The 16395-nt window shown below is 43.2% G+C and overlaps 1 protein-coding gene across 1 annotated transcript; it reads right to left on the bottom strand.

The window, feature by feature from the left end:
• Window positions 1-5943: 5943 nt before the first annotated feature.
• serpind1 (serpin peptidase inhibitor, clade D (heparin cofactor), member 1) lies at window positions 5944-8669 on the bottom strand. The gene is made up of 5 exons (XM_060930791.1): window positions 8643-8669; window positions 7556-8498; window positions 6686-6959; window positions 6303-6447; window positions 5944-6135 (listed from the first exon to the last, which is right to left on the bottom strand). The coding sequence occupies exons 1-5, from the start codon at window positions 8667-8669 to the stop codon at window positions 5944-5946; spliced, it is 1581 nt and encodes a 526-aa protein (XP_060786774.1).
• Between the last annotated feature and the right edge of the window lie 7726 nt (window positions 8670-16395).

Here is a 16395-nt window from a genome sequence, read left to right as displayed (position 1 = left end):
AATTTAATAAATGCACTTCCAAAATAAACGCTGATATATGCTATACATTAATTTTCAGTCAAGCTCAATGGCATTTGGAAGAAGTGAAACAAACGTCTTTCTTTGTATTTTCATGTAAATATACTTATTTGCTATATCAGATAAATTACATGCTATCAATTCATTAGTGATTTCAACCTCTCTAATTTGATGCCCCTTAACTTTATATATACCTGTATTTAATTGAAACATTATTTGAGTAGATGTTAAACGTCGAAATATACAGTACAATTCTTTTTTACAGTTACATATATCATCTTCACATTCATTTTTACAGGCGGCACGGTGGTGTAGTGGTTAGCGCTGTCGCCTCACAGCAAGAAGGTCCTGGGTTCGAGCCCCGGGGCCGGCGAGGGCCTTTCTGTGTGGAGTTTGCATGTTCTCCCCGTGTCCGCGTGAGTTTCCTCCGGGTGCTCCAGTTTCCCCCACAGTCCAAAGACATGCAGGTTAGGTTGACTGGTGACTCTAAATTGACCGTAGGTGTGAGTGTGAATGGTTGTCTGTGTCTATGTGTCAGCCCTGTGATGACCTGGCGACTTGTCCAGGGTGTACCCTGCCTTTCGCCCGTAGTCAGCTGGGATAGGCTCCAGCTTGCCTGCGACCCTGTAGAAGGATAAAGCGGCTAGAGATGATGAGATGAGATGAGATTCATTTTTACACACTGCAACCACTAACTGCAGGGTCCCAATCCGACCATCTCTTAAGTGAAAGCAGGAATTATTTCTTTCTTGTTTCTTATGCTTTAAATGTTCAGATATGAAATATAAACCATTCTCAAGAACCAATCGTTCTGTTGACTTTCTGTAGGAATTCTATAAGATTTCTATGTATAATCTCTATAACATTTCTATTAAAACTCTATAAAATTTCTACAAAAAGTCTATAAAAATTCTATAAAATTTCATTTAGAAATTTTCTAGAATTTTTATAGATTTTTTTTCTATAGAAATCTATAGAAAATTTTACCAAGGGTATACGTATATGAGGGAGAAAGAGGGTGTGTGCACGTACATAATGTGGCTCTTTGCAGTACCATAGTAAAAATTCTGGCTCTAAGTCCCTGGCTGGTTGGCCACCCCTGTTCTAGAGCAACATATGCTCCCATCCAGACGACGTCTCTTTCAGGGAAGACCTTGCATTTTCCAACATGACAATGCTAAACCACAAACTGCATCAATTACAGCATCATGGCTGCATAGAAGAAGGGTCCGGATACTGAACTGGCCAGCCTGCAGTCCAGATCTTTCACCCATAGAAAACATTTGGCGCATCATAAAACGGAAGATATGACAAAAAGACCTAAGACAGTTGAGCAACTAGAATCCTACATTAGACAAGAATGGGTTAACATTCCTATCCCTAAACTTGAGCAACTTGTCTCCTCAGTCCCCAGACGTTTACAGACTGTTGTAAAGAGAAAAGGGGATGTCTCACAGTGGTAAACATGGCTTTGTCCCAACGTTTTTGAGATGTGGTGTTGTCATGAAATTTAAAATCACCTAATTTTTCTCTTTAAATGATATATTTTCTCAGTTTAAACATTTGATATGTCATCTATGTTCTATTCTGAATAAAATATGGAATTTTGAAACTTCCACATCATTGCATTCCATTTTTATTTACAATTTGTACTTTGCCCCAACTTTTTTGGAACTGGGGTTGTAGATCTCCTCTAGGTCCAATGAGGGATGTGGTGCATTACTCATCTCTCAAAGCACTTCATAATGTTGGAGGTCAGTGCAACAGGGTGGTAGTTGTTGAACCACCCTGGATGGTGGATGGTTGAACTGAATGGGAGTTGGCTTCTTTTGCACAGGTATGATGGCGGTGGCTTTGATGCATTTGGGCAGGGAGATGTTAATGATGTCTGTGAGGGCATCCTTGAGCTCTTCTGCACAATCCTTCAACACATGACCAGGTACATGTTACAGAATTTTTTTTGCTACTCTATTTATTTTTTCCCACCTGCTTTGTGAATTTTGGTTTATTATTTTGGGAAAAAAAACTGACTACAAATTGAAATCTGTTGGGGGGTTTTTTCAGCTGAGGTTATTTGTTCATTTATAGAAGTTGGCAAGGACCACACAATTGTTATTTCAGCCCTGATATCTAAAAACAGAATTGAAGGAGGGTATGCTTTCTTTTTCCCATGAATGTACATACTGTGATACACAATTCCCAAATCACTAATGTCAAAAGAATGAGAATGAAAAGAAATCAGTGGCGATCCTAGACTCAGGGGGCCCCAGGCAAAGAAGCCCATTAAGGCCCCCACCCACACTGTAAAATGAGCCAAGGTAAATATTTAACCAACTGTGTGTTAATTTGTTAGAATTGTCTGTCAACTGAGACACTTACACTTAAAGATGAACAAAACCCCAAAATAAACTCCTTTATACTGACAGATAATAGCCATACAAGACATGTTTAAATGTTCACTTGCTCATATTTGTACCTGTATACTGTGTACTGAGTTTATTTTAAAACAAAAACAATGTCCCTGGGTGCTGCTATCTCACTCTCTCCAAGGTTCAAATATTACACTCTGAGTACAAATCCTGATGTCACCTACACCCTACACCATTTAACGAGGCCAGCGGATCTTGTGGATACATTGCTTCACTTCTAAATTGTTGTGAACAACCATAAAGATGCATGAGTATCAAGTGTTTGGGTGTAAAATAAGCCCAATCATTGATCATTTTATGTGACATACTTTGTTTTTATTCATTGAGAAAAGTGATCTTTTTAGATGGCAAGAATCACATTGATATGGCAACAGGATTGTTTATCTTTGTCAGTACTGCACGTGTTATCTAGCCCAGTGAGATTTAAACTAAATAAAAGTGAAGTCTGTTGATTCGTGGATTTTGTTACCATTAAAAATCACACGGTTACAGAACATTTAGATTTTTTTAGAATTAGAAGCCTTTATTTGTCACTTATACATTACAGCACAGTGAAATTTTTTCTCTGCTTCAGATGGATTAAATACAGTGAAAACGCCCATGTATGCATGCACACAGACAGAGCTCTAACCGGCATGTCTTTGGACTGTGGGGGAAACCAGAGCACCCAGAGGAAACCCACACAGATACAACATGCAAACTCCACACAGAAAGGCCCCGTCAGCCACTGGGCTTGAACCCAGAACCCTCTTGCTGTGGTTACCACTACACCACCGTGCCACCCAGAGCAAGAAACCGCTGCTCTAAAAATTGTATTGTGAAGTCAACTCTAAAAATTTGGATGCAGATTAGAAGACACTATGGTTGGCTCCCTTTATCCTTAAAATCCCCTATTCACCCTAACCATATCTTCAGACCCTCTCTACTTGATAAATCCTTTGTGGCTTGGCAAAGCATGGGCCACATTTGATGATCTCTTTTCAGATGGGACTTTTTTCATCATTTGAACAACTAAGTAGAATTTTTTTGCCTGTTAAAGGAATTTTTTTTTTGATACTTACAATTCCTAGCGCTGTCGCCTCACAGCAAGAAGGTCCGGGTTCAAGCCCTGTGGCTGACAAGGGCCTTTCTGTGCGGAGTTTGCATGTTCTCCCCGTGTCCGCGTGGGTTTCCTCTGGGTGCTCCGGTTTCCCCCACAGTCCAAAGACATGCAGGTTAGGTTAACTGGTGACTCTAAACTGACTGTAGGTGTGAATGTGAGTGTGAATGGTTGTCTGTGTCTATGTGTCAGCCCTGTGATGACCTGGCGACTTGTCCAGGGTGTACCCCGCCTTTCACCCGTAGTCAGCTGGGATAGGCTCCAGCTTGCCTGCGACCCTGTAGAAGGATAAAGCGGCTAGAGATAATGAGATGAGATCCAAACTTACAATTCCATGATTTATTAGGTAAGATGTTGCTGCAGTTCCCAGTTTTGCCTCCATGCAGCCCCTCTGACACTATTTTAAAATTACTGCCATCATTTCAAGGCATAATATCCATTATGTATAGTAAGCTTTCAGATGAATGGCACTCCTCTTTTGTCAGCATTAATATTGATTGGGAACAAGACGTTTGGAGAAATATTTCAGAGAAATCTTGGAACCCTATATTACAGCATGTGCATACCTCTACTGTCCATGCAAAACATTGCCTCATGCAATGTAAGATGCATTGTGTCTATTGGACAAAACAAAAATTTTCAAAATATTTTCCTGAGGTTAATTCTGCATGTAACTGCTGTTAATTAACTCTGACCACCATGCTCATATGTTTTGGTCATGCCCTAAATTTATGGAATTTGGGTCTCTTTAAATCTATTTTGGGTTTCCTAATTGGACCCATATTTCCACAGCCCTTGGTTGCAATCTTTGGTGTGTCTCCAGATGTGTCCCCTTTATCGAGGGCAGAAACCAATTGTGTTGCTTTTCTCACTTTGTTCATAAGACATTTATGCCATTTTTTCCCTGTTCCCTTTTTTTCCTTGTTTCTGGTTGTTGTTATCTCTGATTGTTATACATGTGAATTTGTACTGAAATGTCATGATGATTATACTTTAAAAGAAAACTCAAACAAAGCTTAAAAAAGAAGCTGATGCTCCTATGAGCACAGGCTCATCTAAACTGGATAGTTGAAGATTAGACGAAAATCAGCTGGCCTTTTTCCAGTCATCACCTGTTCAGTTTCATGGGTCTGCGCCCATGAAAGTCTCAGATTCTTGTTCTTGGCTGACAGAAGTTGAATCTGATGTGGTCTTTTGCTGTTGTACCTCATCCAAGTCAAGGTTTGATGTGTTATGTTTTCTGAGATTCTTTTCTGCTCACCATAGTTGTAAAGAGTGATTATATAAGTTACAATAGTCTGTCAGCTCAAATAAGTCTGCTCATTCTATTCTGATCTCTCTCATCAACAAGGTGTTTCAGCTTGCAGACCCTCTGCACACAGGATGGGTTTATTTTATAATCCCAGGAGATCAAGCAGTTTCTGAAATACTCAAACCAGCCCATCCAGCACCAGCAACCATGCCATGGTTAAAGTCACAGAGATCACAATCTTTCTCCATTATGATGTTTGATGTAAACATTAACTGAAGCTCAGCCCTGCGATAACCTGGTGACTTGTCCAGGGTGTACCCTGCCTCTCTCCCATAGTCAGCTGGGATAGGCTCCAGCTTGCCTGCGACCCTGTAGAACAGGATAAGCGGCTACAAATAATGGATGGATTTACTGAAGCTCTTGACCTGTATCTGCATGATTTTATGCATTGTGCTGGTGACATGTGATTGGTTGATGAGATAACTGCATGAATATGCCGGTGCTTCTAATAAAGTGGATGGAAGTATATATACTAGGATCTGTTGAAGCTGTTTCAACAGATTAGTGTAAAAGGAATGTGGTATACTCTGCCACTGAAAACTAGTTGCTTCCCTAAATATATTTATATTCCAAGATAAATGTTGTTTACGGTGATTTCATTTTATATTCTCACTATCAGGATATGCAGAGTATCAAAGGTGGGGAAATGCAAATATCTACTTGTTCAGGCTTTACTTTAATGAATGATAAAGTCACTTAAAGAAGGGATATCTTGGCATAAAGTTTAAACATAGTTGAACATAATGTGATTTTCTCCATGTGAGTTAAACCTAATGTGTCTGTTTTCTATGTTTACTACCCACTTGCACCCCCATGAAAGGAAACCACAAAAAAATGTTATAATGCTTTAAATGTTTTAATACTACATTTTGACATGTTTCATAGTTATTTAAAACGTGGAAATTAATATTAATTACACCATTTATTATTTAACATAATAATGCTGAGGACTACTGAGCCTGACAATACTCATAGCTTTGCTGACTTTGACAAACTTTGCATTTATGACCTATACCACTGTAGTGTACTTTCTACAGTGCTTAATTTATAATACATTTAAAGCTTTGCTGTATTTGTATAGAAAATTAACTCTTTGATGGGTCTGCAACTCGTCCCATAAAGATGAGACAGTCAGTGCGGTGTTCATAGATGAAAAAGAGAAAGGGTCGGTCCACAACAAAGCGTGTCTGTGTTGACAGAGGCATGAAACCCACATGGGTGAGTGCTGCTGCTTCAGTGCCCTCCTCATTTACTGTGATGACACTCTGATGCTTAAACTGAAAAAGTGAGACAACAAATGGGTATTATTTGTAACTTGATCATGAATAGCATATTAATATATCCCAAATAGCCAAAGCTAGCTTGACACAGTCCTTACAGATAAATGGGTAGCTCAACAGAGATATACATATCCATTTAGGGTTTTCTTTTCACACAGCCTTACCCAGTTGACAGAGACTTTCTCAGAAGCCAAAGGAGAGAAGTCACCCTTTTCTGTGAAGAGGTCGATTAGACCCAACTGCTTCAAGTGGTTGACCAGATCATAGCTCTGCTCCAGCTTAAACCGCGGGAACACCACCTCACGTGTTCTAACAGAAACCCCATGGCAGAATTCTTATGTCTTTTTCAGAAATTTTCTTAAAGATAAACTTTTACTTCTGGTAAAATACATGAATCTTTTCAATATGGTTGGATGCCATGAGGTAACTAAATAATGAATGGAAATCTGTTGTCAGATTTTTGAAGGTTTTCCCCTTTAAAACACCAAAACTTTATTTACATCCGTCTTAACTAGTTTCACTGATGAGAGTTTCATTGATACCCTACCTGTTGGTCATATTGTTGAGCCACTTGTTAATGATGGCAGGGGAGACCTCTTGTTCAAGGATTTTCATACCAGAGAATTTCTGAGGCACAGCAATGAGCATGCTTATGTTGCCTTTGTAGGGCAGCTGTAGGACATCACAGTTCAGCTCATGGTCAGCTGCAGCGAGGTAAGTACCTTTATTCTGCATCATGGGCACACGCACCTGGTGCTTCTCATTCACACGGAAGTTACGGTAATGGGTCAGCTCCTCTGGAAACTTCTGCTCCCATGTTCCTGCATGTTCAGCCCAGGGCAAGATGAGAACTGCACAATTTTTTTTCCTGAAGTTTGTGTTTTAAATGTAAAGCTTAGGTTTTTAAACATACTATCAATAATTTAAACAAATGCATTCTTAATCATACATGTTAATTAATTTACATCAATCTGTACTGTGATTGTTAAGTCAAAAGCCCATTTAGAATTTTGATGAACATGCCATCTGGAGAACTTCTGCTCACTGATCTCTTGCAGCTGTATGCCCCAGCTCAAGCAATTGAGTCAATCAATATTAGTCTATCAGTGGTGCCTTTGACCAGACTAACACCAGTGGGGGCAGAAGTTTCAGTGCTATAGCCCCTATTGAACAACTATTGAATCCTCTCCCCCAGAACATTTGTGTCTGTTCTACTTTTTCCTATTTTCAAAGTCACCTTGAAACACACCTTTTACCCCAGCACCCTCTTTTACCCTTTCTTCTTCCTACTAGTCCTTTTTCAATTGTACAATTTCTTGGGTGTTAGAAAGGCACTATTTAATTTATTCTTCTTGTTGTTGCTGTTTGTTTGTTTGTTTGTTTATTATTCTCATGCATAAGGGATTGTGGTGTTTACCTTTAAAGTACAGGTAGTTTAGAAGCATCACCACCAGGTTGGGGTCAACACTTTTAAGTGGTTCCTTGATCAACCCTTTGGTCATCTTCTGAATGCGCTGGTTGGCTTTCACAAGGAATGCTGGGTCTCTAAAATCCACAGATTGAGGCTCAGCATAATAGTATGCCTTTGCCTGTCTACAGAAGCCCTCTGTCATGGCAACAGTATGCTTGATGTAAAAGTCATTGACAGATCGCAAAGTGTAGCCAAAATTCCGCCTGAAGAGTCGGTGTGCAAGTTTGCTGAAAAGCTTGTGCACAGTGGAATCATTATAGTGAATGCTTGCATTTACAAATTCAGCAAAGCCTAATGCTTGGTAGAGCTGCTTGTGTGTGGTAGAACCAACAGCAAGTGCAATCATTCCCATGGTAATGGAGATTCCAGCAGGTGCCAGCAGGACATTATCTGTTTGATTCACTTGGTTGCGGAGGCTTCGATAGAGGCGAAACCCAAAAAAGGCATTGACCACATTAATGCGCTGCAGCCGTGTTCGACCATGAAAGAGTCTTAAGAGACATGCTCGGCACACTTTAGGGTCAGACAGCTCTGAGACAAAGTCAAGGTCTGGCTCAGGTGTGGTGATTTCATCTATTGTATCACCCTCATTGTAGTCATCATCTCCTTCTGCCAATATCTTATCAAAATCAATGTAATCCTCCTCTTCAAAGCTGTCCAGTGGCAAGTCTTTGGTGACCGTGTTGTCCTGATGGAAGTCTGGAGACACAGACTCCATCTGTAGGTTGTCATCACCCTGGGGAAGTATCTGTGCATTAATAGCAGTTGCATTGTTTTTCTCATAGAAGCTGAAATGTGATCCGAGGTCCTTCACTCCACCCAAAGCTGGAGCATTTAGTTGAAAGGTTATTGCTATGACTAAAAGAATCCACATCCTTTGGAAATGTTGAATATTTTGTTCAATTGGAAAAGAAAAAGAAAGACAGTTATTTTTTTTTAAATAAAGCATGTAATACAATAATAATATGTCAGGTAATAAGCATATGTAGTATTTCTGTAAGTTTTTTTTTTTTGTTTTTTGTTTTTTTACTTACCTGCTCTCTATGTCTCTGAGATGCATCTATGTGTATTCTGTTTGTTTGTGACCAAATCCTTCTGCTGGACTTTGAGGTTGGCTTGCACTGATCAAACAGTATCCAGTTCAAAGGGTACCTTTACTCTGATTTCAGTTTTAACTCTTAACACTGTTCACAACTGTATCAGTTCAATAATTAGATTGTTTTTTTATTTGTACTCCTGTGATTGCAAAATACTGTGGAATAAATCCCTGGAGTTGTACATAAATTGTTGTGATTATTTTTATGTCTATTGTACAGTTGACCCACTGGCCTTGCCTGCAGGCCTTATTAAATTTCTCATTAGACTGTTGTGAAATACACTATATGGCCAAAAGTATGTGGGCACCTGAGTATGAAACATCCAATTTCAAAATCATGGGAATTATTATAAGATGCAATCAAAAAGGTTCTGTGACTGTTCCTGTTGTGAATGAAGGGAGCACAGCAATGTCATGTAACATGCAGCAGGACTCAGCAGTAACTCTCGTAAGACAGTGTGAACATGACATTGCGCTGTCAACATTGGGACCTGTGTTACACACATTTTTGTGATGTGCATGTGCACATTTGCAATTTTATTTATGAACCAGAAAAGAGACATTAAATTCTGTGCCAAACTTGGGGAATCCGCAAGAGACACCTTGGAAATGCTTCAGCAAGCCTATGGCAATAAAGCAATGAGCTGGGCGAGGGATTTGAGTCGCATTCGTGCATCAATAGGCGCAGAACCTCATTCTCTATTGATGTACTGCCCCTCTTAAAGCGCCACTCAACACCTCACCCAGCTCAATGCTTCATTGACATAAGCTTGCTGAAGCATTGCAAGGTTCTCCGTTGCTGATAGCAAATGCTTGCACATTTCACAAATCACAAATGCACACATGCATGTTGTCACAAAAAAATGCACGTAACATGGGTGTCAATATTGGTTCTTTGTCAATACATCCATTTACAGGTATACAGTGCATTGAAATATTATTTCCATCAGAATCCCCATGGCACATTTATTGAGAAAATCAAAGATTGCAAAATAATGTATATAAGTAACTAACTATAGCTACTATCTAAGCAGACATTTAGTTATCTAAACATATAGCTATCTAAGTACAATGACATAAATGACAAGACCAAGACAAAGACAGATGCAAAGTGGCATTGTGCATTTGTGTGCAAATGTTCATTTTAGTGCAAAAATACAAGAGAATGCACTTCAGTTTGAAGAGCTCAAGTTTTAACAGGATATTACAACAAGACAAGTGCAAAGTGAGCATTGCGCATGTGTGTGTGCAAATGGGCAGTGTAGTGCAAACGATGAGAAAACCATAGTTTAAGTTTGAACTATCAGTTCTTCTGGGATAACAGTGAGTTGAGGACTCTGACTGCCTGGGGGAAGAAGCTGTTACAGTGTCTGGCAGTGATGGTTCAGATGCTTCAGTACCTACTGACAAACAGCAGGAGGGAGAACAGTGCATGTGATGGGTGGGACTTGTCCTGCACTATGCTGTTGGCATGGCAGATGATGTGCTGCTTATAGAGCTTGGATACAGGTGGGAGAGGAACCCCAGTGATCGGGAGTCACGTGATCAGTTGGACAAGATGACATCATAGTTTTGCGCTCCTCAACCGTGACTTGTATGTTTGGATGTTAATTACCATTGCGAGAACTGTTTTGCTGCAATTTTGATTTTGAATACTGCCTGTTTAGCTGGGATGACTGATTCAAGCAAGAAAACGGTGTCTTCCTCAAAATCGGCTCGAGCAGGGCATCGTGCAGATGTTGAAGCCATAGCGGAGTCAGTTCTTGAGAAGCAACGTGGCTACCTTGAAACTCGCTTCAACTAGCTTGAGGAAGACACCGAGGGGAAATTATGTGCTATCCAGACGGACCTAATGACATTGAGAGAGAGTATTGGGGCTGTAAATCAAGAAATTGGAAAAGTGAGGTCTAAGGTGAAAGATAACTCTGCAGTGCTAAGCAGCCACGACTCAATGCTAGAGCAAATGCAATTCAAGCTGGCAGATATGGAAGATCATAGCCGGAGGTGCAATGTTCACATTATAGGCTTAGCTGAAGGGGTAGAAGGATCTAATGCTGTGCAATTTCTCACAAATTCTCTGCCAGAGTGGTTCCCCTCCCTGGGAGATTGCCAAGGTGAAATCATGTGGGCACATCACATTTATGGTGATAACAATAAGAACAGACCAGGTCCCCGCACCATGATTTTTAATGTCCTACGTTTCACCACCTGCCAGAGTATTCTTCGTGCAGCAAAGAGAAGCCCGGTCACAATAGAGGGACGGAGGATTCGTTTTTCTCCCGATTACAGCGGCTTCACCCTTAAAAAGCGTCAGGCATTTTCACATGCCATGGACACTGCTAGGGCCAAAGGTGTTGAATTTTCCCTTCACTACCCTGCCACATTGAAGATAAAAGTGGGCGGATAGATGGAATCATTTCAATCTCCTTTGGATGCTGAAGAGTTCGTCAACTCTCTCCCAGATCTCAATGTAACCCCATCAACTGCAATGGATGATTAAAAACAAGATGGAGCTACAGGTGTAAAGGGTTAACTGATTTGGATGTGGTTTTAATGGGCTTCATCACTTTAGCCTTGTATTTCCCCCTTTTTTCACATTTCTATAGCACTTGGACTTTTCAGGGGTTTTGGGGTTTTTTTTGTATTTTTGGTTTGTGATTTGAGCGATAGTGTGTTATGCACTGCTACAATAAGCCCTACTGTTTTAGTGCTAGCGTTAGCTGGATTGCACTGGTTTGAGCTACTTTACATTTTGAACTACCTTGGACTACTTTGGAGATTTTACGTGTTTCTTTGACTGCCCTTGGACTTAATCAACAGCATACACCCCTGGACCTAGATTCCAGACAGTGTAATAGTTCCCATTTTGTAAGATAAGTAACATGACTCTTGTTCAGCCTTCTAGGCTGGCCTAGTGTACTGTCCTCCTTGAGTGTATCTAACCCAATTCAACAGCCAGCCTAACTCCATTCAAGAAAACGTGAAGTCAGGAAGTAGCCTCCAAGCTCCAGTTTTAATGAACAATGAGTAAAACTGAAAATCATACAAAACGTGTATAAGTATTCGGTGTTAAGGTTTAAGAAAATACAATAAAACAGCATAAATGTCCTTTTAAATCTTCTCTTTGTCTTGGCAATGTAGTTGAGTTCACACCGCAGCATGGTGAATGGTTTTACAAATTATTAGGGAATAAGAAGAAAAAATGTCATCAAAATCATAATCTACTAAAGATATTTAATTTGTATACTTACAGACAATACGTTCTAAGGGCTTAAACATAAAAGATGATGACAGATGATAAATCAGAGCAAAACTTGTGCTTTTTATATCAGCAGGAAAGAGCTTATCAAGATGGCTGATCTATTTACCATGGTTACCATAAGCAAAACCAGATAGAAGCTGTATAACAAAAAGGGACACTGGGTGGCACTAAATTACCTAAACTTGCCCTAAACTATTGAGGTATTTCACCTGACGTCACAGGGTCATGTGACGCCCCGGTGTCCGCCATTTTGGACGGCAAGCTAGCTAATGTCAACAACAGTAGCTGGTATGTTACTGTAGCAATGTTTACGTTCAGTCATTTGGATGACTGTTAAAACCTTTCAGTCTCAAGTTTTTCCTTTACTGGATTTACTAGTTTACTGAGCCAGCCGGCCCCGGAGCGCTAGCCCCGGAGCGCCGGCCAGCCCGCCCCGGAGCGCCGGCCAGCCCGCCCCGGAGCGCCAGCCAGCCGGCCAGCCAGCGCGCCAGCCAGCCCGCCCCGGAGCGCCAGCCAGCCGGCCAGCCAGCCCGCCAGCCCCGGAGCGCAAGCCAGCCCGCCAGCCCCGGAGCGCCAGCCAGCCAGCCCCGGAGCGCCAGCCAGCCAGCCCGCCCGCCAGCCCGCCCCGGAGCGCCAGCCAGCCCGCCCGCCAGCCCGCCCCGGAGCGCCAGCCAGCCCGCCCGCCAGCCCGCCCCGGAGCGCCAGCCAGCCCGCCCGCCCGCCCGCCCCGGAGCGCCCGCCAGCCCGCCCGCCCCGGAGCGCCCGCCAGCCCGCCCGCCCCGGAGCGCCCGCCAGCCCGCCCGCCCCGGAGCGCCCGCCAGCCCGCCCGCCCCGGAGCGCCAGCCAGCCCGCCCGCCCCGGAGCGCCAGCCAGCCCGCCCCGGAGCGCCAGCCAGCCAGCCAGCCAGCCCGCCCCGGAGCGCCAGCCAGCCAGCCAGCCAGCCCCGGAGTGCCAGCCCTGGAGCACCAGCCCCGGAGCGCTAGCCAGCCAGCCCGCCAGCCCGCCCTGGAGCGCCAGCTAGCCAGCCAGCCAGCCCGCCCGCCCCGGAGCGCTAGCTAGCTAGCTAGCGCCAGCCAGCCCGCCCCGGAGCGCTAGCTAGCTAGCTAGCGCCAGCCAGCCCGCCCCGGAGCGCTAGCTAGCTAGCTAGCGCCAGCCAGCCCGCCCCGGAGCGCTAGCTAGCTAGCTAGCGCCAGCCAGCCCGCCCCGGAGCGCTAGCTAGCTAGCTAGCGCCAGCCAGCCCGCCCCGGAGCGCGCTCAGTAAACTAGTAAATACAGTAAAGGAAAAACTTATAACGGGCCATGTCTCAACAGACTAAGAAGTTATTTCAATGACATTTAATAACATTTTGTTTATCCTGAGGACCGAAAGTAAATGAAAATGTGAACAAATCTTAGCTGTCAGTGAACAATCCTGGTGGAAGCAGGTAAACGTCGTTCTCTAAGCCTGCTAACCTCAATTTTTGCAAATACCTCTCCCTCTGCTCGCCCTGTAAATGCCCTACGTCGCTGGATAGTGAAGGTGTTTTCTGCATCTCGCTCCTTTTTCTTTTATGTTTTTCGTTTGTCACCTTCCTCGCATTCAAACTGATTCAAGCCGTGCCATCCAAAATGGCAGGTGTCACATGACTTGGTCACGTGAGTGAAATACCTCAATAGCTGAAACTGCCAGGGGCAGAACACTCCCCGCCTGGCGTCTGTAAGATGCCACATCAACATGAATCTAAAGAAAAAGGATATGTTTATTCTTCTTTCCCCATCAGTAAGACGATTTCTGATACAGGTTGGAGAAACCTTTTGATTGTTCCTTCTTTTGTTACTTTTAACTCTACTTTACGGACTTTGCCATCCTGACCAGGAAAAACAGCTGTGATGATTGCCATAGGCCAAGTGTTTCTCGCGGCTTGGGCATCTCGTAGCAGGGCCAGATCACCCACTTGAATGTTGCATTGTTCATCTTGCCACTTTCGACGAGGTTGCAGTGTTTGGAGGTACTCTCCTCTCCATCTGTTCCAGAATCTGTTGCCCATATTCTGTACTTGCATCCATTGTTGTTTGTAGAGATCTTTCTCGGCAAAGTCCCCAGGTGGCACCAGTAAGGCACTCTTTTGAGTGAGTAACATAGAAGGGGTCAGGAGGAATGGTAAGTCTGGATCAGTTTGAATAGGGACAAGTGGCCTTGCGTTCATGATAGCAGACACTTCAGCCATCAAGGTGCATAGGACTTCATGTGATAGAGCTGTCTTTGTCTGCATCAGCATGGAATCCAAGATTTTACGCATCACTCCTATCATAAGCTCCCAAACCCCTCCCATGTGGGAGGCATGGGGGGGATTGAAGTGCCATGTACAGCCTTCCTGGCTGATGTACAACCCCAATTCCAAAAAAGTTGGGACAAATTGTAAATAAAAACGGAATGCAATAATTTACAAATCTCAAAAACTGATATTGTATTCACAATAGAACATAGACAACATATCAAATGTCGAAAGTGAGACATTTTGAAATTTCATGCCAAATATTGGCTCATTTGAAATTTCATGACAGCAACACATCTCAAAAAAGTTGGGACAGGGGCAATAAGAGGCTGGAAAAGTTAAAGGTACAAAAAAGGAACAGCTGGAGGACCAAATTGCAACTCATTAGGTCAATTGGCAATAGGTCATTAACATGACTGGGTATAAAAAGAGCATCTTGGAGTGGCAGTGGCTCTCAGAAGTAAAGATGGGAAGAGGATCACCAATCCCCCTAATTCTGCGCCGACAAATAGTGGCGCAATATCAGAAAGGAGTTCGACAGTGTAAATTTGCAAAGAGTTTGAACATATCATCATCTCCAGTGCATAATATCATCAAAAGATTCAGAGAATCTGGAAGAATCTCTGTGCGTAAGGGTCAAGGCCGGAAAACCATACTGGGTGCCTGTGATCTTCGGGCCCTTAGACAGCACTGCATCACATACAGGCATGCTTCTGTATTGGAAATCACAAAATGGGCTCAGGAATATTTCCAGAGAACATTATCTGTGAACACAATTCACCGTGCCATCCGCTGTTGCCAGCTAAAACTCTATAGTTCAAAGAAGAAGCCGTATCTAAACATGATCCAGAAGCGCTGACGTCTTCTCTGGGCCAAGGCTCATTTAAAATGGACTGTGGCAAAGTGGAAAACTGTTCTGTGGTCAGACGAATCAAAATTTGAAGTTCTTTATGGAAATTAGGGACGCCGTGTCATTCGGACTAAAGAGGAGAAGGACGACCCAAGTTGTTATCAGCGCTCAGTTCAGAAGCCTGCATCTCTGATAGTATGGGGTTGCATTAGTGCATGTGGCATGGGCAGCTTACACATCTGGAAAGACCCCATCAATGCTGAAAGGTATATCCAGGTTCTAGACTCTAGGGGTGGCCAACCCGTGGCTCAGGAGCCGCATGTGGCTCTTGGCCAATAAGAATGCGGCTCTCCAACTTAAAAAAAAAAAAAAAAACTTTCATAATTTTTTGTGTGTCTTCCCTCTCCTTTTAATTAGTGTTATGCTTGTGTGTATTGGGCTATAACTGCTTAAAAGAGCCACAAACTTTAGTTATGCTGTCATAGTTAGTTGCCGGAGTCCCTGCTTGTACTCGGTGCAATATGTATACTGTTCCTACTTATTCAGGTGACATTGGGCATACCTAACCACCTGTGTTTTCTTTCTCTCCCCCCCCACCCCAAATCTGTCCCTCTGAGTTACATGGAGTCAACAGGAAATCTTTTGGTGGAGACGGTGGGGACCTCGACTGGCTATCGTAGTCTGCAGGGAATCGGCCGTCAGACATTCTGTCGCATGTCCCAGACCCGGTGAAATGTAACTGAATTGTCTTGGCCAGGCCTAAGGGTCCCATCTGCATCTCATCATTGCTGAGGAGTGTGCTCCCATCACCCAATCAAGCATCCAGCCTGAGATTAACATGCCATTGTGCGTCATGCCTGATGTAAAGACTCTCGTCTCTGCGAGCCTACCACACAGATTTAATACTTGTCATTTTTAGGGCATACCTAACAACGTGTTTTCTTTCTCTCTCTCTCTCTCCCCCCCATCTGTCCCTCTGAGTTACATGTTGATCCTGGGATTGAGATGCTGGCCTCTTCTGCCCCTCGGACCTGCTTGATCCATCCTGGTGCCCTGTGTCTGGTCGGAGTTTTATCGCCCCACTCCTGTGAAGGACGGCCCCATGAGGACAGTTGAGGGTTATACCTGTTAAAACTGTTAATATTATAGTCAGGCTGTCTGTTGTTGCCCAAATGAGGATGGGTTCCCTTTTGAGTCTGGTTCCTCTCGAGGTTTCTTCCTCATGTCGTCTGAGGGAGTTTTTCCTTGCCACCGTCGCCACAGGCTTGCTCATTGGGGATAGATTAGGGATAAAATTAGCTCATGTTTTAAGTCGTTCAAATT

The sequence above is a fragment of the Neoarius graeffei genome, chromosome 10 (assembly GCF_027579695.1).
Source record: "Neoarius graeffei isolate fNeoGra1 chromosome 10, fNeoGra1.pri, whole genome shotgun sequence".
NCBI classification, from domain to species: domain Eukaryota; kingdom Metazoa; phylum Chordata; class Actinopteri; order Siluriformes; family Ariidae; genus Neoarius; species Neoarius graeffei.
This window is presented reverse-complemented; position numbering and strand designations above follow the sequence as displayed.